The 22,500-nt window shown below is 50.1% G+C and overlaps 4 protein-coding genes across 4 annotated transcripts in view; 1 reads left to right on the top strand and 3 right to left on the bottom strand.

Annotated features, from left to right (window-relative positions):
* Positions 1–3,462, bottom strand: part of LOC110172161 (mannan-binding lectin serine protease 1) — a 24,270-nt gene extending 20,808 nt beyond the window's left edge. The window contains exons 1-2 of the mRNA XM_055166742.1: positions 3,300–3,462; positions 1,482–1,737 (exon numbers count right to left, since the gene is read on the bottom strand). Coding sequence (XP_055022717.1) covers positions 1,482–1,737; positions 3,300–3,319 — 276 coding nt within the window. The 5' untranslated portion in view covers positions 3,320–3,462. The remainder of the gene's footprint in view (positions 1–1,481; positions 1,738–3,299) is intronic.
* Positions 3,463–4,637: 1,175 nt separating this feature from the next.
* On the top strand, positions 4,638–8,530 carry clrn1 (clarin 1). The gene is made up of 3 exons (XM_020937996.2): positions 4,638–5,072; positions 6,504–6,683; positions 7,566–8,530. The coding sequence occupies exons 1-3, from the start codon at positions 4,817–4,819 to the stop codon at positions 7,829–7,831; spliced, it is 702 nt and encodes a 233-aa protein (XP_020793655.1). The 5' UTR covers positions 4,638–4,816; the 3' UTR covers positions 7,832–8,530.
* Positions 8,531–8,673: 143 nt separating this feature from the next.
* On the bottom strand, positions 8,674–19,392 carry xrcc3 (X-ray repair complementing defective repair in Chinese hamster cells 3). Its single transcript, XM_020937990.2, has 7 exons — positions 19,023–19,392; positions 18,232–18,357; positions 14,703–14,912; positions 12,411–12,562; positions 11,248–11,460; positions 11,124–11,164; positions 8,674–9,182 (listed from the first exon to the last, which is right to left on the bottom strand). Exons 1-7 carry the CDS (start codon positions 19,090–19,092, stop codon positions 8,906–8,908), a joined length of 1,089 nt encoding a protein of 362 aa, XP_020793649.1. The 5' UTR covers positions 19,093–19,392; the 3' UTR covers positions 8,674–8,905.
* Positions 19,393–19,996: 604 nt separating this feature from the next.
* The window catches only part of LOC110172160 (TSEN34 tRNA splicing endonuclease subunit), a 2,966-nt gene continuing 462 nt past the window's right edge, over positions 19,997–22,500 (bottom strand). Inside the window, exons 1-5 of the mRNA XM_055166741.1 lie at positions 22,262–22,500; positions 22,120–22,211; positions 21,951–22,042; positions 20,566–20,820; positions 19,997–20,478 (exon numbers count right to left, since the gene is read on the bottom strand). The exon at positions 22,262–22,500 is cut by the window's right edge and continues 462 nt beyond it. Coding sequence (XP_055022716.1) covers positions 20,291–20,478; positions 20,566–20,820; positions 21,951–22,042; positions 22,120–22,211; positions 22,262–22,500 — 866 coding nt within the window. The 3' untranslated portion in view covers positions 19,997–20,290. The remainder of the gene's footprint in view (positions 20,479–20,565; positions 20,821–21,950; positions 22,043–22,119; positions 22,212–22,261) is intronic.

Raw genomic sequence — 22,500 nt, 5'->3', positions numbered from 1 at the left:
GGTGTGAAGAGTGTGACGAGTGTGACAAGTGTGAAGAGTGTGAAGGGTGTGATGAGTGTGAAGAGTGTGAAGGGTGTGAAGAGTGTGAAGAGTGTGAAGGGTGTGACGAGTGTGAAGGGTGTGACGAGTGTGAAGAGTGTGACGAGTGTGTGACGAGTGTGAAGAGTGTGAAGAGTGTGAGTGACACACGTATGTGAAAAGAGCTAAAGAAATAAAAACAGCAGATTTTCTAAATTCTAAACTGGACCATCTCTGGGGTTTGATGTTTGGTGTAAATAAAATCATGTAGAGTCAAACTTTGTGGATCTGAGGAGTTTCTGACGCTAAATTTTTTTAAACTTTATGATCGTTCAGAAACACAGATCTATCTTTTTTGGCAAAACAAATGATGATTTCTGCTCCTCTTTACACGATCTGATCAGTCAAAAATTGTGAAAGTGTTGTAGTCCTGGTTTAGTCCTGGTTCAGTCCTGGTTTAGTCCTGGTTTAGTCTTAGTTTAGTCCTGGTTTAGATCAGATTGGTGTAAAATAGAGACACTGGGACATTTCTTGTATAAAACTGTGGGACAAATCAGTGGTTTTGTGTAAATCTGTGGGACGGGGACACAGACTCAGGACTGGGACTGTCCCGGGGACACAGGGACGTGTCTCTGGACCAGTGTCTCTCCGGCCTCGTCCCAGCAGCTCGTCCAAGGATTTGTGACTCAGATGTGATGAAAAACCTCGTATCTTCTGTTCAGCTGCGTCTGACTCTTCCATGATTCTTTTTGTTTTGTGATTTTTATGTTTTTCTGATTCTGTGAAAGGTTTTTTTTTTTTAATCCTGCTGCACAAATAAAAACGTCTCACAGGGTTTTGACTCGACCCCCGACCCTGAACCACCGAACACTGAACCCTCTGATAAAACCTCTCCAACTCCTCTGAGACTCCCACAAGAACCAGGACTAAACCAGGACTAAACCAGGACTAAACCAGGACTAAACCAGGACTAAACCAGGACTAAACCAGGACTAAACCAGGACTAAACCAGGTCTAAACCAGGACTAAACCAGGACTAAACCAGGACTAAACCAGGTCTAAACCAGGTCTAAACCAGGACTAAACCAGGTCTAAACCTAAACCAGGACTAAACCAGGACTAAACAGGACTAAACCAGGTCTAAACCAGGACTAAACCAGGTCTAAACCAGGACTAAACCAGGAACTAAACCAGGTCTAAAACCAGGACTAAACCAGGTCTAAACCAGGACTGAACCAGGACTAAACCAAATTCAAAAAAATCCCAAATCCCTTTTTTGTGGAGGTCAGAAGGAAAGAATCTGGATTTGGGACTAAATATTCAAGTCCAAACTCCAGGATCATGTGGAGCAGGTTTAGACGACTGGAGCCAGAGTCTGTGGAGCCCAAACACGCCCCTGATCACTTCCTGTGTGAGCGCTGGCGGCGGCGGCGGCGGCGGCGGCGAGGAGCGCGGGGTTTTACCTTGACGTAGTCGTACTCGCACAGGTACGACGGCTCCAGGTGGAAGTGGCTGAAGTCCAGTCGGATCCTGAACCCGGCCGGGACTCGGATCTCCCAGACCAGGTCCAGGTCCCGGGGGTACGGCTCGGGGAAGCCCGGCGACTCCAGGCTCCCGTACATGGACGAGAGCGCGATCACGTGACCCTCGGCGGCCAATGGGAGAAGAGCGAGGAGCAGAGGAACCAGAAGAACCAGAAGAGGAACCAACAGAAGAAACCTGAGAGCAGAAACGCACGATCAGACACTCGATACTCGATACTCACGGACACACTCGATACTCGATACTCGATACTCGAGACTCACGGACACACTCGATACTCGATACTCACGGACACACTCGATACTCGATACTCGATACTCGATACTCACGGACACACTCGATACTCGATACTCGATGGACACACTCGATACTCGATACTCGATACCGATACTGCTGCATGTCTGTATTGTCGTGGTGTGGAGGTAAATCTGACAGTTTCATTTTGTTTGAGAAACACTTGAGAACATCAAAGATCTGCAGATGTTCTCCTCATTTCTAATTCACCATCTTGACACCAGAAGAAAACTGTTGTGTCCAGAAGCTTCCACAGTCACAGTCTTGAATCCACGTGTCGCTCAATTGTTTTTCAAAATAAAACCAAAAATAAGAAAATGAAAAATCAACAGTTTTCTTCATTATTTGTCTCCAAAACCAAAATGAAAAAACAGATAACGACCGTTTCCTGTTTACGTGACTGAACCAGGACTGATCCAGGACCAAGACCAAGACCAGACCGGGACCAGACCGGGACCAGACCGGGACCAGACCAGGACGAGACCAGGTGAGACCAGACCGAGACCAGAGAGACCAGAGTGAGAGCGAGACCGAGACCAGAGTGAGACCAGACCGAGACCGAGACCAGAGTGAGACCGAGACCGAGACCAGAGCGAGAGCGAGACCGAGACCAGAGTGAGACCGAGACCGAGACCAGAGCGAGAGCGAGACCGAGACCAGAGTGAGACCAGACCGAGACCGAGACCAGAGTGAGACCAGACCGAGACCGAGACCAGAGCGAGAGCGAGACCGAGACCAGAGTGAGACCGAGACCGAGACCAGAGTGAGACCGAGACCGAGACCAGAGTGAGACCGAGACCGAGACCAGAGCGAGACCGAGACCGAGACCAGAGTGAGACCGAGACCGAGACCAGAGCGAGACCGAGACCGAGACCAGAGTGAGACGGAGACGCTTAATGCCACACACCGGGACATTTCACACACAAGAGAAACACAAACATTTTCACTCTCAACATGAACGAGTTGAAAACAACACAACAGATGAACTGAACACAACTAGAGTGAAATGATCATTGATTCAAATGATGATTTTAACACTTAGTTTGGTGTAAAAGTTCAATCATGTGACACGTTATTTACACAAATAAACTTTTGTCTTTCTACAAATGTGTAAAAAACAACACGATGTGTTTTTACTCTGACTTGAGTCGTTTCTTGGACACTTTGTACTTTTACTTGAGTAATATTATAGTTTAAAGTAACGAGGCAAAAGAGAAATTGAATTAGTCAGAAGTGAAACAGTTTGGAGCAAAATAACCTTGAGTCAGAGACAGATTGAGTTTGTCTCTTGTGGAGTTGAGCCGCAGCACGGACACGTTTGACTCGAGTCTGACCCGCGGCTTCTCCTCCCGCGTCACGTCAAACTCAGGTCACTTTGTCATTTGTTCAATTATAAACTTTTGTCAAAATGAAACAAACAGAAAAAATAAAAATAAACTCCAAACCTGAAAGACTCGGAGCTCATGATGCGACCGCGCGCTGCTCCGACTCCGAGTCCGAGTCTAGTCCGGGTCCTGGTCCTGGTCTAGTCCTGCAGCGGCTCTGGTCCTGGTGCGGGTCTAGTCCCGGTCCTGGTCTGTCCGAGTCTGGTCCTGGTCTGGACTTCGCTCCTGCGTGTGACGTCACGAGTGCGTGGATCCCGAAAGCTCACGAGGAACTGAGAGGATTTAAAAGGTTTGAATAAAAACCAGGACTAAACCAGGACTAAACCAAAACCAGGACTAAACCAAAACCAGGACTAAACCAGGACTAAACCAGGAAACCAGGACTAAACCAGGACTAAACCAGGACTAAACCAAAACCAGGACTAAACCAGGACCAAACCAGGACTAAACCAGGACTAAACCAGGACTAAACCAGGACCAAACCAGGACTAAACCAGGACTAAACCAGGACTAGACCAAAAACCAGGACTAAACCAAAACCAGGACTAAACCAGAACTTTTTCTTTTTTTTTTTTATAAAACCTTAATTTGATGTTTGTTTTTATTGTTTCCATTAAAATGATTCACAGTTGAATCATGATTTGCACAAAATATTTGTTTATAAATGTGTCCAAATGTGAACACCGGGTCCAGGTCCGGGTCCAGGTCCGGGTCCAGGTCCAGGTCCAGGTCCAGGGTCCAGGTCCAGGTCCAGGTCCAGGTCCGGGTCCGGGTCTGGACTCAGACGCTGCTGTGTCCGTGAGGCGCCGCGGGGGGGCGCTGTTGGACCGGTGATGGACGGTCCGGTAACGGGACGGTCACGTGACTCCCGTTTCTATGGAGACGGGCCCAAACTCAACATCACGTCACTTCACAGGAGTCCAAGAACCAGGACCGAACCAGGACCGAACCAGGACCGAGTGAGGACTAAAGGAGGTGTGAAGAGCACGTGACTGTGGAAGTTTCTCTGGACTGAACCGGATCAGAACCAGGACTAAACCTGGACTAAACCTGGACTAAACCTGGACTAAACCTGGTCTAAAACAACAGACTTTCGAGTTTTTTGGATTTTATTGTATTTTTTCTAAATGTGACGCTCGTGCTCCAGCCCCTCCCCGGGTCTCCTCCTCCTGTCCCCGGGTCTCCTCCTCCTGTCCCCGGGTCTCCTCCTCCTGTCCCCGGGTCTCCTCCTCCTCCTGTCCCCGGGTCTCCTCCTCCTGTCCCCGGGTCCCTCCTCCTGTCCCCGGGTCTCCCCTCCTCCTGTCCCGGGTCTCCCCTCCTCCTGTCCCCGGGTCTCCTCCTCCTGTCCCCGGGTCTCCCCTCCTCCTGTCCCCGGGTCTCCTCCTCCTGTCCCCGGGTCTCCTCCTCCTGTCCCCGGGTGTCTCCTCCTCCTGTCCCCGGGTCTCCTCCTCCTGTCCCCGGGTCTCCTCCTCCTGTCCCCGGGTGTCCCCTCCTTCTGTCCCCGGGTCTCCTCCTCCTGACCGCGGCTCTCTCGCTCCGGTCCCCGCTCGTGTCTCCGGTGCTCTGTCCGGTGCGTGATGTCGTCCTCCCGGCAGAAGACGGCGGTGTTCTCGGTGGCGGGGGCGCTGGGCTTCGGCTGCGCTCTGGCCGCGGCCGTGGGCACCGGGCTGCCGCTGTGGGTGGACGCGGCGGTTCTGTGTCGGACCGGGGCGGAGCTGGTGAACGCGTCCGGACCGGAGCTCGACATGTTCCTCGGGGCCGTGAACTACGGACTTTTCACCGGGAGCAGAGTCCGACACTGCGGCCTGGGGGGTCGCCCCACCCGCTTCTACTGTGAGTGTGACCCGGACGGACCCGACGGACAACAGTGACCTGAGTGACACGAGGGACCTGAGTGTAGTGTGAGTGGTGGGAGCAGGAACAGGGCTTTTGGTGGAGATGGTCCTTTTGGACTTCTGAGTATCAGAGTACTCGAGTATCAGAGTACTTGAGTATTAGAGTACTTGAGTATTAGAGTACTCTAGTATGAGAGTACTCGAGTATCAGAGTACTGGAGTCATCAGGGGGAGGGGGCATCAGGAGGAGGGGGGCATGAGGGGGGGGCATGAGGGCATTTGTTGTGGGTGGTTAAACTCGTTGGTTGTTTTGCGGGTCACTGGACACAAACAGTTTGTTCTTTATGAGGAGAGAACGAACTCAGAGGGAAAGTTCACACAGAAACCAGTCACACACCCTCCTGTGTGTGTCAGGTGCCTCCTGTGTGTGTCAGGTGCCTCCTGTGTGTGTCAGGTGCCTCCTGTGTGTGTCAGGTCCCTCCTGTGTGTGTCAGGTGCCTCCTGTGTGTGTCAGGTGCCTCCTGTGTGTGTCAGGTGCCTCCTGTGTGTGTCAGGTGCCTCCCTGTGTGTGTCAGGTCCCTCCTCTGTGTGTGTCAGGTGCCTCCCTTGTGTGTGTCAGGTGCCTCCCTGTGTGTGTCAGGTGCCTCCTGTGTGTGTCAGGTGCCTCCCTGTGTGTGTCAGGTCCCTCCCTGTGTGTGTCAGGTGCCTCCTCGTGTGTGTCAGGTGCCTCCCTGTGTGTGTCAGGTCCCTCCTGTGTGTGTCAGGTCCCTCCCTGTGTGTGTCAGGTCCCTCCTGTGTGTGTCAGGTCCCTCCTGTGTGTGTCAGGTCCCTCCCTGTGTGTGTCAGGTCCCTCCCTGTGTGTGTGTCAGGTCCCTCCTGTGTGTGTCAGGTGCCTCCCTGTGTGTGTCAGGTGCCTCCTGTGTGTGTCAGGTGCCTCCCTGTGTGTGTCAGGTCCCTCCTGTGTGTGTCAGGTGCCTCCTGTGTGTGTCAGGTGCCTCCCTGTGTGTGTCAGGTGCCTCCCTGTGTGTGTCAGGTGCCTCCCTGTGTGTGTCAGGTGCTTGTACTTTAGACACAAAAATCTTGGATCAGTTTAAAATTCAGATTTCAGTTTGAGGGAAAAATGTGAAACTGACACAATCTGGATTTTAAAACTGACCCCGGTCCCTGGTCTGACCCCGGTCCCTGGTCTGACCCCGGTCCCTGGTCTGACCCCGGTCCCTGGTCTGACCCCGGTCTCTGGTCTGACCCCGGTCTCTGGTCTGACCCCGGTCCCTGGTCTGACCCCGGTCCCTGGTCTGACCCCGGTCCCTGGTCTGACCCGGTCCCTGGTCTGACCCCGGTCCCTGGTCTGACCCCGGTCTCTGGTCTGACCCCGGTCTCTGGTCTGACCCCGGTCCCTGGTCTGACCCCGGTCTCTGGTCTGTGTCAGTCTTCCCAGACCTCGTGGCTCAGATCCCGGTCGGTCTTCACGTGTCGGTCCTGCTCTTCTGCTCCTCGGTCGTTCTCTTCTCGGCGTTGGCGTCCGGGTTCTTCTTCTACAACGCCTTCGGTCGCCCGTACCTGCCCCTGCACGGCCCCACGGGACTCTACCTGTGGACCACCGCCGCCGGTGAGTCCAGGTCCACACCGGGTTCAGACCTGGTTTAGTCCTGTTTTAGTCCTGGTTTAGACCTGGTTTAGTCCTGTTTTAGTCCTTGTTTTAGACCTGGTTTTAGTCCTGGTTTAGTCCTGGTTTAGTCCTGGTTCAGTCCTGGTTTAGATCTGGTTCAGTCCTTGTTTTAGTCCTGGTTTAGTCCTGGTTCAGTCCTTGTTTTAGTCCTGGTTTAGTCCTGGTTTAGTCCTGGTTTAGACCTGGTTTAGTCCTGGTTCAGTCCTGGTTCAGTCTTGTTTTAGTCCTGGTTTAGACCTGGTTTAGTCCTGGTTCAGTCCTGGTTTAGTCCTGGTTCAGTCCTTGTTTTAGTCCTGGTTTAGTCCTGGTTTAGTCCTGGTTCAGTCCTGTTTTAGATCTGGTTCAGTCCTTGTTTTAGTCCTGGTTTAGACCTGGTTTAGTCCTGGTTTAGATCTGGTTCAGTCCTTGTTTTAGTCCTGGTTTAGTCCTGGTTTAGTCCAGTCCTTGTTTTAGTCCTGTTTAGTTCTGGTTTAGTCCTGGTTTAGTTCTGGTTTAGTCCTGGTTCAGTCCTGGTTTAGTCCTGGTTTAGTCCTGGATTAGTCCTGGTTCAGTCCTGGTTTAGGTTCTGGTTTAGTTCTGTTTCAGTCCTTTAGTCCTGGTTCAGTCCTTGTTTTAGTCCTGGTTCAGTCCTGGTTCAGTCCTGGTTAGTCCTGTTAGTCCTGTTCAGTCCTGGTTTAGTCCTGGTTCAGTCCTTGTTTTAGTCCTGGTTTAGTCCTGGTTTAGACCTGGTTTAGTCCTGGTTCAGTCCTTGGTTTAGTCCTGGTTCAGTCCTTGTTTTAGTCCTGGTCCAGTCCTGGTTTAGTCCTGGTTTTTGTCTTTCAGGACTCTGCAGTTTCTTGGTCCTGGTGCTGTTCGCGTGTGAGGTGAAAGTCGCTCGTTTGTCGGAGCTCATCTCGAACTTTAACGAGGGTTCGTTCGTGTTCGTGACGCACGGCGAGCGATACGAGCGATCCTATTGGCTGTTCCTGCTCGTCTTCTTCGTCCAGGCCGCCAACGTTCTCCTGATCCGTCTGTCCGGAGTCCACTTCCCCTTCCACCGCAAAGAGCCCACGGACGCCGAGACGGGCGCCGCCGACCTCATGTACTGACCACGCCCACAGACCACGCCCACTTACGTAGACCACGCCTACTCACACTTCGCATTCGATTTTCCCTCTGAGTTGGTTTTCCGAGGAATCTGGGACGCGACTCGGATCCTGGAGGCAGAAAAAGTCGACTGAAAGATTCAGAGTCAGAATCGAAGAGGCTCCGCCCACTGTGTCGTGCAAATATTAAGTGTTTTTATCGTGGGAGTCGTGTTGCGGTGAGGCCGCACGCCGCTCTCCGACTCCGACACAACGTAATAAAACACTTCAAACTCGGATGTGACGTCAAATCCAAGGTCCAAGTGGGAGTCGGAAGAACGTCAAACACAGGGTCACGCCCACCGCCACAGACCACGCCCACCGCCACAGACCACGCCCACCACCACCACGCCCCTCATGTACTGACCACGCCCACTTTCTCTTCAATAGTTTTGTGGAGTTTTGTTAAAGTCGCTGTCGTCAGCTGAACAGAAATGAGCTCGTGTCATTAATGCAAAAATCATAATCATGAATAATTTAAACACAAATGAAAACAGACACACACAAAACAACACAAACACAAACGTTTGTTTCATTTTCTGCCGTTTTGAGTTTCACATTTTGAGTCTCTAGAATCACACAAACGAACAAACATAGACGTAGTTTGTGTAGTTGTGCGTTTGATGGGGGCGCCTTCGCACACAGACCCCGCCCCTCTTGTTCTGGCCACGCCCACACACACACAGACCCCGCCCCTCTTGTTCTGGCCACGCCCACACACACACAGACCCCGCTGCGCTGTTCGAGAGTTTCTCTTTTTGCTGCGTAGTTTTGTACAAATTGGAATAAAAACATTTGTGATCAGGTTTGGGGTTTGACGTCTTTTTACAAACAACAATGAAAATAAACAACAATTAACGACATTTAACAACAAAACTCTGAACAATTCACTATTTACATTTTACAAAAGATCGTAACAGTTTTTTAAGCAAACCAGGGTCTAAAGAAGTCCTCCTGGTTCAGTCCTGGTTCAGTCCCGGTTCAGTCCTGGTTTAGTCCCGGTTCAGTTCCAGTTTTAGTCCCACGCTCAGTCCTGATTTAGTCCCTGTGTTCTGATTGGTCGTGGCCTCTTAGCCCCTCCCTCCAGACCCCGATGATGACGCTGCCCTGCGATTGGCCGGAGGAGGCCGCGCCGCGCTGTGATTGGCCGGCGGCGGACGGGAGGTGGGGGGCAAAGATCACCTGGAGGCTGCGGGGGGCGGAGCTCTGGTCCCCGCGAATCAGCAGCCCCTCCTCACGACGCATCATCAGCCGCGCCGTCAGCTGATTGGACCAGGCCAGACCAAGGGCGGGGCCGAAGGACGAGGGGGCGGGGCTAAAGAGAGGGACAACTGTCAATCAAAAGGGATGAGCAAAGGCACGTTTAAGAGACGTGTGTGTAAATGTGTGTGTAAACGTGTGTGTGTGTAAATATCTGTGTGTAAAAGTGTGTGTGTAAACGTGTGTGTGTAAACGTGTGTAAACGTATGTGTGTAAATATCTGTGTGTAAATATCTGTGTAAATATGTGTGCAAATATGTGTGTGTGTGCAAATGTGTGTAAACATGTGTGTGTAAATATCTGTGTATAAACGTGTGTGTGTAAATGTGTGTAAATGTGTGTGTCCCCACAAAACACCAGGACCAAAAACCTGGTCCTTCTCCTTCTCAATCTCCTCCTTAAAACAAGTCAGTTGTTCATGTTGTGGCTCCGGTACGAGAGGAACTTTAAAATCTCCAGGTGCTCGATGCTGCGTCCATGTTTGTTCAACTTGTGTAAACACAGAGACGCTCGCTGCGGTTGACGTCGTCGTGTCTCCAGTGTCACATGTGGGACACTTTTGGACCGTTTAATGTTCACACTGGAGTCACATACAAGTCACATTTAACTGGAAATGTGAACGAGCTCGAAAAAACATCGGATTTCACAAAAAAATCTGAATTGAGCGTTAAACCTGCAGACTGAACGGAGACTTATATTTGTTCTGGTCCAGCTCCAGTTCGTTCTAAACACATTCAGGAAACATTCTAAAGGTTCTAAATAGGGATGGGCAGGATTAGTCGATTAATCGATAATTGATCATTAAGAATTTCATCGATTCCGTTGATTTTAATGGACAAACTGAATGTATGTGTGTGTGTCGTGACCAAACAGGTGTGTACATGTGTCTCTGCATCAGAAGGAGCGACACACAAACAGTGGGTCAGTCTGTAACGAACCGAAGCACAAATGTGGATTTAACCAGGATTTGTAGAAGAAATTCCACACTTTCCGTTGCGTTGGGACAAGTGTGAGTCCATGTGCACAGTGGATAAAGCAGCACATATGTTTCTGTGTCCAGTGGGAAAAAGTTTTTCCAGGTGAGAGTCGCTCAATGTGGATGACGAGGCCCCGCCCCTCCCCCCGTACGCTGTCCTGGTTTTGACAAACACATAATCTGGTCACACTGACCTGTATTCACCTGAGTCATGTCTTTTAATCCAACACAAGTTGAACCACATCAGCGACACAAGAGCTGGAGTTTTATCTTCACTTAGTTTATGTAAATTAGTGATGTGGTTTTAAAGGTTGTATAGAGGATTTTTTAAGGGAGGTGAAATACAGTGACAGTCCTTTTTCAAATGTTGTGCCTGCGTGACACCACCTCCCTCCTCCACAGCTCCTCAGTAGAAACACCTCCTCCTCCCGCCTCTTTATAGAAAATGAGGGAGCCTCGTTTTCTATTGGCTGATGTTTATCTGGCCTCACTACGTCCACAGTTGGTAGATTTTCATTCTTTTTTTTTTTTCATAATTACAAAGCTGCTGCGTCTCTGTAATGATATTTTAAACTTTCATTGACAATTTGAAACTAAAAAAAAAAAAATCCTCCATACAACCTTTAAGTTTTGTTTCTGTGAGATTTGAACAAAACTGAATTAAACACATTATAATGTCAAACAGCTGATGTGGATCTAGAGTCGTTATGTTTATATGTCGTAAAGTTGAATTTATTGATGCAGATTAGTGCAGATAGTAATAATAATGATGATCATTTTAATATAAAAACGTTCATGATTAATCGATGACCGATCGTTAATTCTTCCGACGATCGATTAAGAACATTTCATCGAATGCCCGTCCCTAGTTCTAAATGTTCTGTTCTGTTCTGTGAGTGGGACAGTTTTAGTCTCGATACTTGAGGAACATGAGGCTCTAGTTTCAATATTAGTTTGAGCATCGATTTGTGTTTTATTTTTATTCTTGAATCAGTTTTGATCATCGTGAATCATCTTTACCCCAGACCCTGGTCCTGCTCCGGGTTCACCAGATCCACCACCTGAAAAACAGGATCAGAGGATTGTAACTGGACTGAGCGGGGTCTGGGTCTGGGTCTGGGTCTGGTCCCGGTCTTGGTCTCACCTGGTTGATGCAGAGCACAGGTGCGTTGAACTGGCGGCTGATTCGTCGGAGCGCGGAGGAGACGGCCAACAGCTGCCGGTGTCTCCGCAGCCAATCAGACGCCTCGAACTCGGAGCGGAACAGCGCCGCCACGGAGTCCACCACGACCAATCGGACGAGACGACGGGAGAGGAGGAGCACGACGCGACGAGACAGGCACGACAGGAGCGACGCCTGACGAGGAGAGAGGAGAGGAGTGAGGAGACAGGCACGACAGGAGCGACGCCTGACGAGGAGAGAGGAGAGGAGTGAGGAGACAGGCACGACAGGAGCGACGCCTGACGAGGAGAGAGGAGAGGAGTGAGGAGACAGGCACGACAGGAGCGACGCCTGACGAGGAGAGAGGAGAGGAGTGAGGAGACAGGAGAGAGGAGACAGGAGAGAGGAGTGAGGAGGCAGGAGTGAGGAGTGAGGAGACAGGAGTGAGGAGTGAGGAGACAGGCACGACAGGAGCGACGCCTGACGAGGAGAGAGGAGAGGAGTGAGGAGACAGACACGACAGGAGCGACGCCTGACGAGGAGAGAGAAGAGAGGAGTGAGGAGAAGAGGAGAGGAGTGAGGAGTGAGGAGAGAGGAGCGAGGAGAGAGAGGAAAGAGGAGTGAGGAGAGAGGAGACAGGAGTGAGGAGACAGGAGTGAGGAGTGAGGAGACAGGAGTGAGGAGTGAGGAGAGAGGAGTGAGGAGTGAGGAGGCAGGAGTGAGGAGACAGGAGAGAGGAGACAGGAGTGAGGAGTGAGGAGAGGAGTGAGGAGACAGGAGTGAGGAGAGAGGAGACAGGAGTGAGGAGACAGGAGTGAGGAGTGAGGAGACAGGAGTGGGAGTGAGGAAAGAGGAGTGAGGAGACAGGAGAGAGGAGACAGGAGTGAGGAGTGAGGAAAGAGGAGTGAGGAGACAAGAGAGAGGAGACAGGAGTGAGGAGTGAGGAGTGAGGAAAGAGGAGTGAGGAGACAGGAGAGAGGAGTGAGGAGAGAGGAGTGAGGAGACAGGAGAGAGGAGACAGGAGTGAGGAGACAGGAGTGAGGAGACAGGAGTGAGGAGACAGGAGTGAGGAGACAGGAGAGAGGAGACAGGAGAGAGGAGACAGGAGAGAGGAGACAGGAGAGAGGATGGAGGAGAGTTCTGACCAGGTCGGAGACGTGCTCCACAAACACTCGGTCGCTCAGGTTCTTGGGGATCTGGTCCAGAGGAACATCCTGACGGAGAAAACTCTGCTCTGAGATCATCTGCTGCAGGCGAGGAGAAGGAAACAAGTCCTCCGTGCACACGTACACCGCTCCTACACGAGAGAAGAAGAAGAGAGAAAAGTCACACCGCTCCTACACGAGAAGAAGAAGAGAGAAAAGTCACACCGCTCCTACACGAGAGAAGAAGAAGAGAGAAAAGTCACACCGCTCCTACACGAGAGAAGAAGAAGAGAGAAAAGTCACACCGCTCCTACACGAGAGAAGAAGAAGAGAGAAAAGTCACACCGCTCCTACACGAGAGAAGAAGAAGAGAGAAAGTCACACCGCTCCTACACGAGAGAAGAAGAGAGAAAAGTCACACCGCTCCTACACGAGAGAAGAAGAGAGAAAAGTCACACCGCTCCTACACGAGAAGAAGAAGAGAGAAAAGTCACACCGCTCCTACACGAGAGAAGAAGAAGAAAGAAAAGTCACACCGCTCCTACACGACGAGAAGAAGAAGAGAGAAAAGTCACACCGCTCCTACACGCTCCTACACGAGAGAAGAAGAGAGAAAAGTCACACACACACCCGCTCCTACACGAGAGAGAAGAAGAGAGAAAAGTCACACCGCTCCTACACGAGAAGAGAAGAAAGAGAGAAAGTCACACCGCTCCTACACGAGAGAAGAAGAGAGAGAAAAGTCACACCGCTCCTACACGAGAGAAGAAGAAGAGAGAAAAGTCACACCGCTCCTACACGAGAGAAGAAGAAGAGAGAAAAGTCACACCGCTCCTACACGAGAAGAAGAAGAGAGAAAAGTCACATCGCTCCTACACGAGAAGAAGAGAGAAAAGTCACACCGCTCCTACACGAGAAGAAGAAGAAGAGAGAAAAGTCACACCGCTCCTACACGAGAGAAGAAGAGAGAAAAGTCACACACCGCTCCTACACGAGAGAAGAAGAGAGAAAAGTCACACCGCTCCTACACGAGAGAAGAAGAGAGAGAAAGTCACACCGCTCCTACACGAGAGAAGAAGAGAGAGAGAAAAGTCACACCGCTCCTACACGAGAAGAAGAAGAGAGAAAAGTCACACACGCACGCTCCTACACGAGAAGAAGAAGAGAGAAAAGTCACACCGCTCCTACACGAGAAGAAGAAGAGAGAGAAAAGTCACACCGCTCCTACACGAGAAGAAGAGAAGAGAGAAAAGTCACACCGCTCCTACACGAGAGAAGAAGAGGAGAGAAAAGTCACACCGCTCCTACACGAGAAGAAGAAGAGAGAAAAGTCACACCGCTCCTACACGAGAAGAAGAAGAAGAGAGAAAAGTCACACCGCTCCTACACGAGAAGAAGAAGAGAGAAAAAGTCACACCGCTCCTACACGAGAGAAGAAGAGAGAAAAGTCACACCGCTCCTACACACGAGAGAAGAAGAGAGAAAAGTCACACCGCTCCTACACGAGAGAAGAAGAAGAGAGAAAAGTCACACCGCTCCTACACGAGAAGAAGAAGAGAGAGAAAAGTCACACCGCTCCTACACGAGAGAAGAAGAAGAGAGAAAAGTCACACCGCTCCTACACGAGAGAAGAAGAAGAGAGAAAAGTCACACCGCTCCTACACGAGAGAAGAAGAGAGAGAAAAGTCACACCACTTCTGTATAAAAGAGGACAGAAAAAGGAAGAAAAGAAAAAGAGAGATTCTGTCCTCCCCACTGGTTTAACAGGGAGCAGGTGCTTAGCAACGCTGTCAATCAAACCTGTTGCTAAGGCCAGTGGGAGGAGCCTCGGGGAAAGAAGGCGTCTGACTGGTCGGTTTTTAAAGTTCAGATCTGGATTTAAGGACAAAATGTTGAAGCCCAAACCCCAGGATCATGTAGACCAGGACTAAACCCGACCTGAACCAGGACTAAACCCGACCTGAACCAGGACTAAACCCAACCTGAACCAGGACTAAACCCGACCTGAACCAGGACTAAACCCAACCTGAACCAGGACTAAACCCAACCTGAACCAGGACTAAACCCGACCTGAACCCCGGACTAAACCCGACCTGAACCAGGACTAAACCCACCTGAACCAGGACTAAACCCGACCTGAACCAGGACTAAAAACCTGAACCAGACTAAACCCGACCTGAACCAGGACTAAACCCGACCTGAACCCCGGACTAAACCCGACCTGAACCCCGGACTAAACCCGACCTGAACCCCGGACTAAACCCGGACCTGTCCCCTGACCCGAGGCGTCACCTGAGCCCAGTCCTCCGTGCTGCGGGTCGTACTGCACAGACAGACAGAACTGCAGAGCGAGTTGAGTCTTTCCCGCGGCGCTGGGTCCAAACAGCTCGGTGACGCCCCCCACAGGAAGCCCCCCGCGCAGCACCACGTCTATGGACCTGCACCCGGAGCTCAGGGGCCCGGAGGAGGAGCTCAGGGGCCCGGAGGAGGACAGGGCCAGAGCTGAGGGACAAACGACACAAGACAAGTGAGACAAGTGAGACAGTGAGAGTGAGACAGGTGAGACAGGTGAGACAGGTGAGACAGGTGAGACAGGTGAGACAGTGGTGAGACAGGTGAGAGTGGTGAGACAGGTGAGACAGGTGAGACAGGTGAGACAGGTGAGACAGGTGAGACAGGTGAGACAAGTGAGAGTGGTGAGACAGGTGAGACAAGTGAGAGTGGTGAGACAAGTGAGAGTGAGACAGGTGAGACAGGTGAGTGAGAGAGTGAGAGTGAGACAAGTGAGAGAGTGTGAGACAAGGTGAGACAGGTGAGACAGGTGAGACAAGTGAGACAAGTGAGACAGTGGAGACAAGTGAGAGTGGTGAGACAGGTGAGAGTGGTGAGACAGGTGAGAGTGAGACAAGTGAGACAGGTGAGACAGGTGAGACAAGTGAGAGTGGTGAGACAGGTGAGACAAGTGAGAGTGGTGAGACAAGTGAGACAGGTGAGACAAGTGAGACAGTGAGAGTGAGACAAGGTGAGACAGTGAGAGTGAGACAGGTGAGACAAGTGAGACAGGTGAGACAGGTGAGACAAGTGAGACAGGTGAGAGTGGTGAGACAGGTGAGAGTGGTGAGACAGGTGAGACAAGTGAGAGTGGTGAGACAGGTGAGTGAGACAGGTGAGACAGGTGAGAGTGGTGAGACAGGTGAGAGTGGTGAGACAGGTGAGACAGTGAGAGAGACAGGTGAGACAGTGGTGAGACAGGTGAGACAGGTGAGTGAGAGTGAGACAGGTGAGAGTGAGACAAGTGAGAGTGGTGAGACAGGTGAGAGTGGTGAGACAAGTGAGACAGGTGAGACAGGTGAGACAGGTGAGACAGGTGAGACAGGTGAGACAGGTGAGTGAGACAGGTGAGAGTGAGACAGTGAGAGTGGTGAGACAGGTGAGAGTGGTGAGACAGGTGAGAGTGGTGAGACAGGTGAGAGTGGTGAGACAGGTGAGAGTGGTGAGACAGGTGAGACAAGTGAGACAGGTGAGACAGGTGAGTGAGACAGGTGAGAGTGGTGAGACAGGTGAGACAGGTGAGACAAGTGAGACAGGTGAGACAGGTGAGACAGGTGAGACAGGTGAGACAGGTGAGACAGGTGAGACAGTGAGACAGGTGAGACAAGTGAGAGTGAGACAGGTGAGACAGCAGAGAGTGGTGAGACAGTGAGTGAGACAGGTGAGACAGGTGAGGTGAGAGTGAGAGTGAGACAGTGAGACAAGGTGAGACAGTGAGAGTGAGACAGGTGAGACAAGTGAGACAGGTGAGAGTGAGACAGGTGAGACAGGTGAGACAGGTGAGAGTGGTGAGACAGGTGAGACAGTGAGACAGGTGAGAGTGGTGAGACAAGTGAGACAGGTGAGAGTGAGAGGTGAGACAGTGTGAGACAGGTGAGAGTGAGAGTGAGAGTGAGAGTGAGACAGGTGAGAGTGGCAGGTGTTGATGAGGAACAGTCTTTGGAGCGTGTTCACAGTTCATACTAAAATAAAGGAATATTTGAGCTTTTACTGGAGTTTTGGCTCATTTCTATGGAAACACGTGTCAGAACTACCTTTAAAATGTGCATCCTAGTGGCTTGTGTGGCATGGGGCCACACTGCCCAGATTTTAGTCAAGGTTATTTATCAACCTTCAAACGCTGACATTTTAAGATTTAGTTGACCTTTACACTTTGAAAATCATGTTCAAAATTAACAACAATCTCCTGTCAAAACCATTACAGAATATGTTCAAAATCTGAAATAGGCAAAATGAGCTCAGAGGTGGAGCCATGTTTTTTTTTTTGGATCATTTGCAGCATTACAAAACAAAAACAAAACAAAACACGAACCACGACGACATGGGTCATGACTGGAAGGGTCCGAGCTGAAACAAAGGCGCCAAACGCACGAATAACAAGTTTACGTTCACAACTCCACTCACTGGACACACAAGAGACAAAATATAAATTAAAACAAACAAAACTCAACACACAATTCATCAACTCCAGAGCACCGTATTTTCCAAAACACAACATCCTATACTCTTTTTTTAAAGGCTTCTACAGTGTTGGAATGTTTAAAATCATCACTCCGATTGTTCCACAAACTAAAACCTTTACCAGAAACACAATCACTTTCTTCCTCGTTCCTATCTTTTTTTTTTCCGTTTATGGTTGTACAAAATAATAATAATGTTAACAGAAGAAGTACAGCTACGTTTATCGAAAAGAAAATCAGAACAAACTTTAATGACATGTTGTAAATTTTTTAAAGGGCTGGAGCTCTGGAACAACCGCACAGAAAACCTCAAACTGGGCATCGCTCTGTTCCACTTTATAAAGAAGTTTAAATGTTTCACTCGGGGCAGAAACGTGAATGACGAGACAGAGTTTGTGCTGTAGAACTTTGTTGTTCTGTTTCTGATTTGTTTGTTTCCTCTTGTTGTTGTTTTTATGAAGATGAGCTGGTGTCAAGTGGAGGAGTTCAAGTATCTCGGGGTCTTGTTCACGAGTGAGGGGAGGATGGAGCGTGAGATTGACAGGTGGACAGGTGCAGCGTCTGCAGTGATGCGGTCGCTGTATCGGTCGTTGTGGTGAAGAGGAGCTGAGTCGAAAGGCGAAGCTCTCGATTTACCGGTCAGTCTTCGTTCCTCCTCTCACCTCTGGTCATGAGCTCTGGGTAGTGACCGAAAGGACGAGATCGCGGATACAAGCGCTCGAAATGAGTTTCCTCCGCAGGGTGTCTGGGCGTCTCCCTTAGAGACAGAGTGAGGAGCTCAGTCACACGGGAGGAGCTCGGAGTAGAGCCGCTGCTCCTCCACGTCGAGAGGAGCCAGTTGAGGCTCGGGCATCTGTTCTGATGTCTCCTGGACGTGTCCCTCAGGAGGTGTTCATGTCCCACTGGGAGGAGGCCCCGGGGAAGACCCAGGACACACTGGAGGGACTATGTCTCTCGGCTGGACTGGGAACGCCTCGGGGTCCCCCCGGAGGAGCTGGAGGACGTGTCTGGGGTGAAGGAAGTCTGGGAGTCCCTGCTTAGACTGATGCCCCCGTGACCCGGCCCCGGATAAGCGGAACAAAATGGATGGATGGAACTGGTGTCAAGATGAAGCTCAGATAAAGGAATAAAAGTAAAAACAGAATCAGCTCAAACTTCAGCCGACACTTTCTCACTCTGTAAATCTGACTGTGGAAGAACAGAACAAACCTGTGACCCACATCACACCTGTCAGGAGCACGGCAGGTGTATTTACCTGTCAGGAGCAGGGCAGGTGTGTTGGGGCAGGTGCAGGTGGCAGGTGTATTTACCTGTCTGAGGAGCGGGGCAGGTGCGCGTCGCCTGTCGCAGACTCTGTACGTCAGTGCGGCTCAGACCTGTGGCTCTTTGGACGACCCGAGGGTTTAGAGCCAGAACCTCCTCCTGGCTCAAGGTCACTGCACACACAGGGTCAAAGGTCAAAGGTCTTTATTTAAGGTTTTTATTTATTTTTTAAGTGCAGATTTTCAGATACAAAAGAATAATAATAATACTAATAATAAAAATAAAAAATATAAACAGTTGATAAATGCATAAAAAACACAAAAGTGAATAAAAACAACAGGCAATTTCAAAGCTCTAATTTAAAGGAATAAATTAAAATCATTTAAAAAGGAAATAAAAACTGCTTCTTTTCTCTCAATTCAGCTCAATGAGTGAACAGAAAGTTTCAATCTCATTCTTTAAGTGTGTTAGGTTTGGTTTAATTTTAAAAAACGACATTTGTGAATAAAATATTTACCTAAAATCAATGAATAAACATCTTAAAAATAAATGAACATCCTGCGCTAAAAGTCGTTACCAGACTCCATTAGAAACCGGAGTGTTTTTACCGAATGTAACGCGCTCATTCTTATACACACGACACAGATTTAAATCGCTGAATAAAGTGGCCAAAACGTAACTGGTCCTGCTTTTAAGCTTTACTAAATCCACCCGAATAATTCTGTCATTCATTTTGACTTTATTTACGCAGTATCTTTTTCGTAAGCCTTTCCATATTGTTTTGCCGAATGTTTAGTTTGAAAAGTTGTGTAATCGTGAGCGGAGTCCGGAGCGTCACCTCTCCGCAGCGCCGCCTGGATCCTCGGCTTCAGATCCGGATTGTTGGTCCATTTCCCCGCGCAGGACATCCGCCTGAGCCCCGGGGAAAGACCCAGAGACCCCGGAACAAACTCTGCGTCCCGTTAAACGTTTAAATCCAAAAATTAAACTCCAAAAAAAAGAACAAAAAACCCGAAACTTTTTACTTTTTCACACAGGACAGTCCGCCATTTTGTTCGCTCCCGCCTCAGAGTGACGTCATCGGAAGAGACCATTTGAGGCGTTTCAAAAGTTAAACACTTCTCATTATAAGTTTTATTTTGACTCTTTACGTCTTTTTTTAATCGTTTAAGGAAATAAAATATTAATAAAAGTAAGAAAGTTGTTAACATTAAGTTAGAACTCACCGTTTTGTGCGTTTTGTGAGTCTCGTAATGGCGCAGTCCACTTCCGTAAACAAAACGAGATGAAAACAAACAAACAAAAAAAGAATGCACGAGACACACAAACACACACAAATACACAACACACACACACACAACATACAAACACACAACATACAAACACACACACACACACACAACATACAAACACACAACATACAAACACACACACAAACACACAACACACACACACACAACATACAAACACACAAACACACACACACACAACATGAACACACACACGAGGCTTTTAACAGTGTGTTTTTTTATATTTTAACAATAACATTCATTATTTACAGAGAAAAACAAACACCAGACACTTAAATCCTGTGGAGTTGAGCTTAAATGAAACATTATTTCAAAGACATGTTTTGTTTTGTTGTTTTTGACACACTGAAGCAGAGCAAAACTAAATGGATCTGTTCAAGTATTTATGAAGTTAAAGTGACTCAGTCACACAAATGTGCTCAGGGAAATTTGTCAAATTTGACTTTAAATGTAGATTCAGTCATTTCAAATGATTTAGTCTCAAAGCCACTGAATAAAATGATTTCTGTTTATGTTCAGACAAATGACTTTTATTTGTTTTGGAGAAAATAAAATCACATTTATGAATATGTGAAAAATGTTTTGATTTTTTCGTGTCCCAAACTCAAAATGTTTCTATGATCCAGACTCTGAACCTGAACCTGAACCTGACGCTGAAACTCGTCTGAAACACTAAAAACAAAAGTTCAGATTTTCCTCAAACGCAGCGGCTCGGTGCAGCGGCAGAGTGGTTAACATCCTCCCCACAGTCAGAAGGTGTGAGGTTTGATTCCCGCCTGTGTTTGCGGCGCCCCCTTCAGCTCATGCTGCTCCACTGCAGCGAGCTGTAGGACACGCCCCCTGGTGGCGAGGGCGAGCACAGCAGCAGAGTCTTCTTGACGTTGGACGAGAGTCTGACCCAGGACAGAAGGTCCCTCACGGCGAGAGGGTCCCCCTCGCTCACACACAGAGCCATGAAGTGAGCGTGGAAGCGGAGAGCGTCCCCTAAGGACAAACAGTGTTACTGCGCACGCCGCCGCCGCCGTGAGCCGGACGCCCTCCCCGCGGGGCGCCTCGCCTCGCTCGCCCTACCTGGGTAAACCAAGAAGTCGACTCCGAACTTCCCTCCCGCCGTGAGGTAGAAGCCCCGCCTCCTCAGGTCGGCGAACACTCGGCCCCGCCCCTCGCCGCCGCGGCGCCGCTCTCCCGTCGGCTCGGAGCTCCCGCGCCGCCTCCTGACGGGCGGCAGGGGCAGGCCCTGTCTGCAGGTGCTGAGCTGCACGGCGAGCGCCGAGCGCGGGAACACGAAGCTGTCGAGCGCCGCCGCCGCAGAGGTCAGGGCCGCACCTGAGGTCACAGGTCACACAGGTCAGAGGTCAGAGGTCACAGAGACATGTTCAGTGTTTACAGAAACACGAGGACAAACATGATTTATATTCATGAAATAAAACAGACAGGTGTGTGTGACAGGTGTGTGACAGGTGTGTGACAGGTGTGTGTGACAGGTGTGTGACAGGTGTGTGTGACAGGTGTGTGTGTGTGACAGGTGTGTGTGTGTGTGACAGGTGTGTGTGACAGGTGTGTGACAGGTGTGTGACAGGTGTGTGACAGGTGTGTGTGACAGGTGTGTGACAGGTGTGTGTGACAGGTGTGTGACAGGTGTGTGTGACAGGTGTGTGTGACAGGTGTGTGTGTGTGACAGGTGTGTGTGACAGGTGTGTGTGACAGGTGTGTGTGACAGGTGTGTGTGTGTGTGACAGGTGTGTGACAGGTGTGTGTGACAGGTGTGTGACAGGTGTGTGTGACAGGTGTGTGACAGGTGTGTGACAGGTGTGTGACAGGTGTGTGACAGGTGTGTGTGACAGGTGTGTGTGACAGGTGTGTGTGACAGGTGTGTGACAGGTGTGTGTGACAGGTGTGTGTGTGTGACAGGTGTGTGTGACAGGTGTGTGTGACAGGTGTGTGTGTGTGACAGGTGTGTGACAGGTGTGTGACAGGTGTGTGTGTGTGTGACAGGTGTGTGTGACAGGTGTGTGACAGGTGTGTGTGTGTGTGACAGGTGTGTGTGACAGGTGTGTGACAGGTGTGTGTGACAGGTGTGTGACAGGTGTGTGTGTGTGTGACAGGTGTGTGACAGGTGTGTGTGACAGGTGTGTGACAGGTGTGTGTGACAGGTGTGTGTGACAGGTGTGTGACAGGTGACAGGTGTGTGACAGGTGTGTGTGACAGGTGTGTGACAGGTGTGTGTGACAGGTGTGTGACAGGTGTGTGTGACAGGTGTGTGTGTGTGTGACAGGTGTGTGTGACAGGTGTGTGTGTGTGACAGGTGTGTGACAGGTGTGTGTGACAGGTGTGTGTGACACAGGTGTGTGTGACAGGTGTGTGTGACAGGTGTGTGACAGGTGTCAGGTGTGTGACAGGTGTGTGACAGGTGTGTGTGACAGGTGTGTGACAGGTGTGTGACAGGTGTCACTGACCTGACAGTGATGACATCATCACACACTTCCTGTCCTCCAGAGCCAATCGTCTCTGCTCCTCCAGACTCTGCTCCACGAAACTCCTCCCACCGCTGCACCTGACCAATCACAGAGCAGCGTCACAGCCCCGCCCCCCGGGGCCACAGACAGGTGCAGCAGCACAACTCACCTGAGTCTCTCTCCGCCCCCCCTCCTCCTCCTCTTCATCCTCTTCTCCTCTCTCCTCTGTCTCCTTCCCTCGTTCCTCGCTCCCTTGTTCCTCTCTCTCCTCCGTCAGTGACAGTAGGGGGCGCTCTCTTCCTCTCTTCTGCTTCTTCTTCGTTCTCTCGTTCTTCGTCGTTCTTCTCGTCGTTCTTCGTCGTTCTTCTCGTTGTCGTTCTTCTTCTTCGTCGTTCTTCGTTCTTCTCGTTCTTGTCGTTCTTGTCGTTCTTCTCGTTCGTTGTCGTTCTTGTCGTTCTTAGCAGGAGCAGGGGTCGTCCCAGGCGGTTGTTCTGTCGAGGGGCTCGGGGGAGGCAGCCCACGAGCGCCCCCATGAGGCCGAACTCTCTCA

Source organism: Boleophthalmus pectinirostris, unplaced genomic scaffold (genome assembly GCF_026225935.1).
Source record: "Boleophthalmus pectinirostris isolate CB_2022bp ecotype Guang Dong unplaced genomic scaffold, ASM2622593v1 HiC_scaffold_9, whole genome shotgun sequence".
Classification (NCBI taxonomy): Eukaryota; Metazoa; Chordata; class Actinopteri; order Gobiiformes; family Gobiidae; genus Boleophthalmus; species Boleophthalmus pectinirostris.
This window is presented reverse-complemented; position numbering and strand designations above follow the sequence as displayed.

Coding starts and splice junctions, on each gene's coding strand:
- clrn1 (XM_020937996.2), top strand. CDS start 4,817: ATGTCGTCCTCCCGGCAGAAGACGGCGGTGTTCTCGGTGGCGGGGGCG. Junction 5,073..6,503: donor TCGCCCCACCCGCTTCTACT/GTGAGTGTGACC, acceptor GGTCTGTGTCAG/TCTTCCCAGACCTCGTGGCT. Junction 6,684..7,565: donor CCTGTGGACCACCGCCGCCG/GTGAGTCCAGGT, acceptor TTTGTCTTTCAG/GACTCTGCAGTTTCTTGGTC.
- xrcc3 (XM_020937990.2), bottom strand. CDS start 19,092: ATGTCCTGCGCGGGGAAATGGACCAACAATCCGGATCTGAAGCCGAGG. Junction 14,913..18,231: donor CTGCCCCGCTCCTCAGACAG/GTAAATACACCT, acceptor TTTGTCCCTCAG/CTCTGGCCCTGTCCTCCTCC. Junction 11,165..11,247: donor CTGTGCTCTGCATCAACCAG/GTGAGACCAAGA, acceptor CCTGTTTTTCAG/GTGGTGGATCTGGTGAACCC.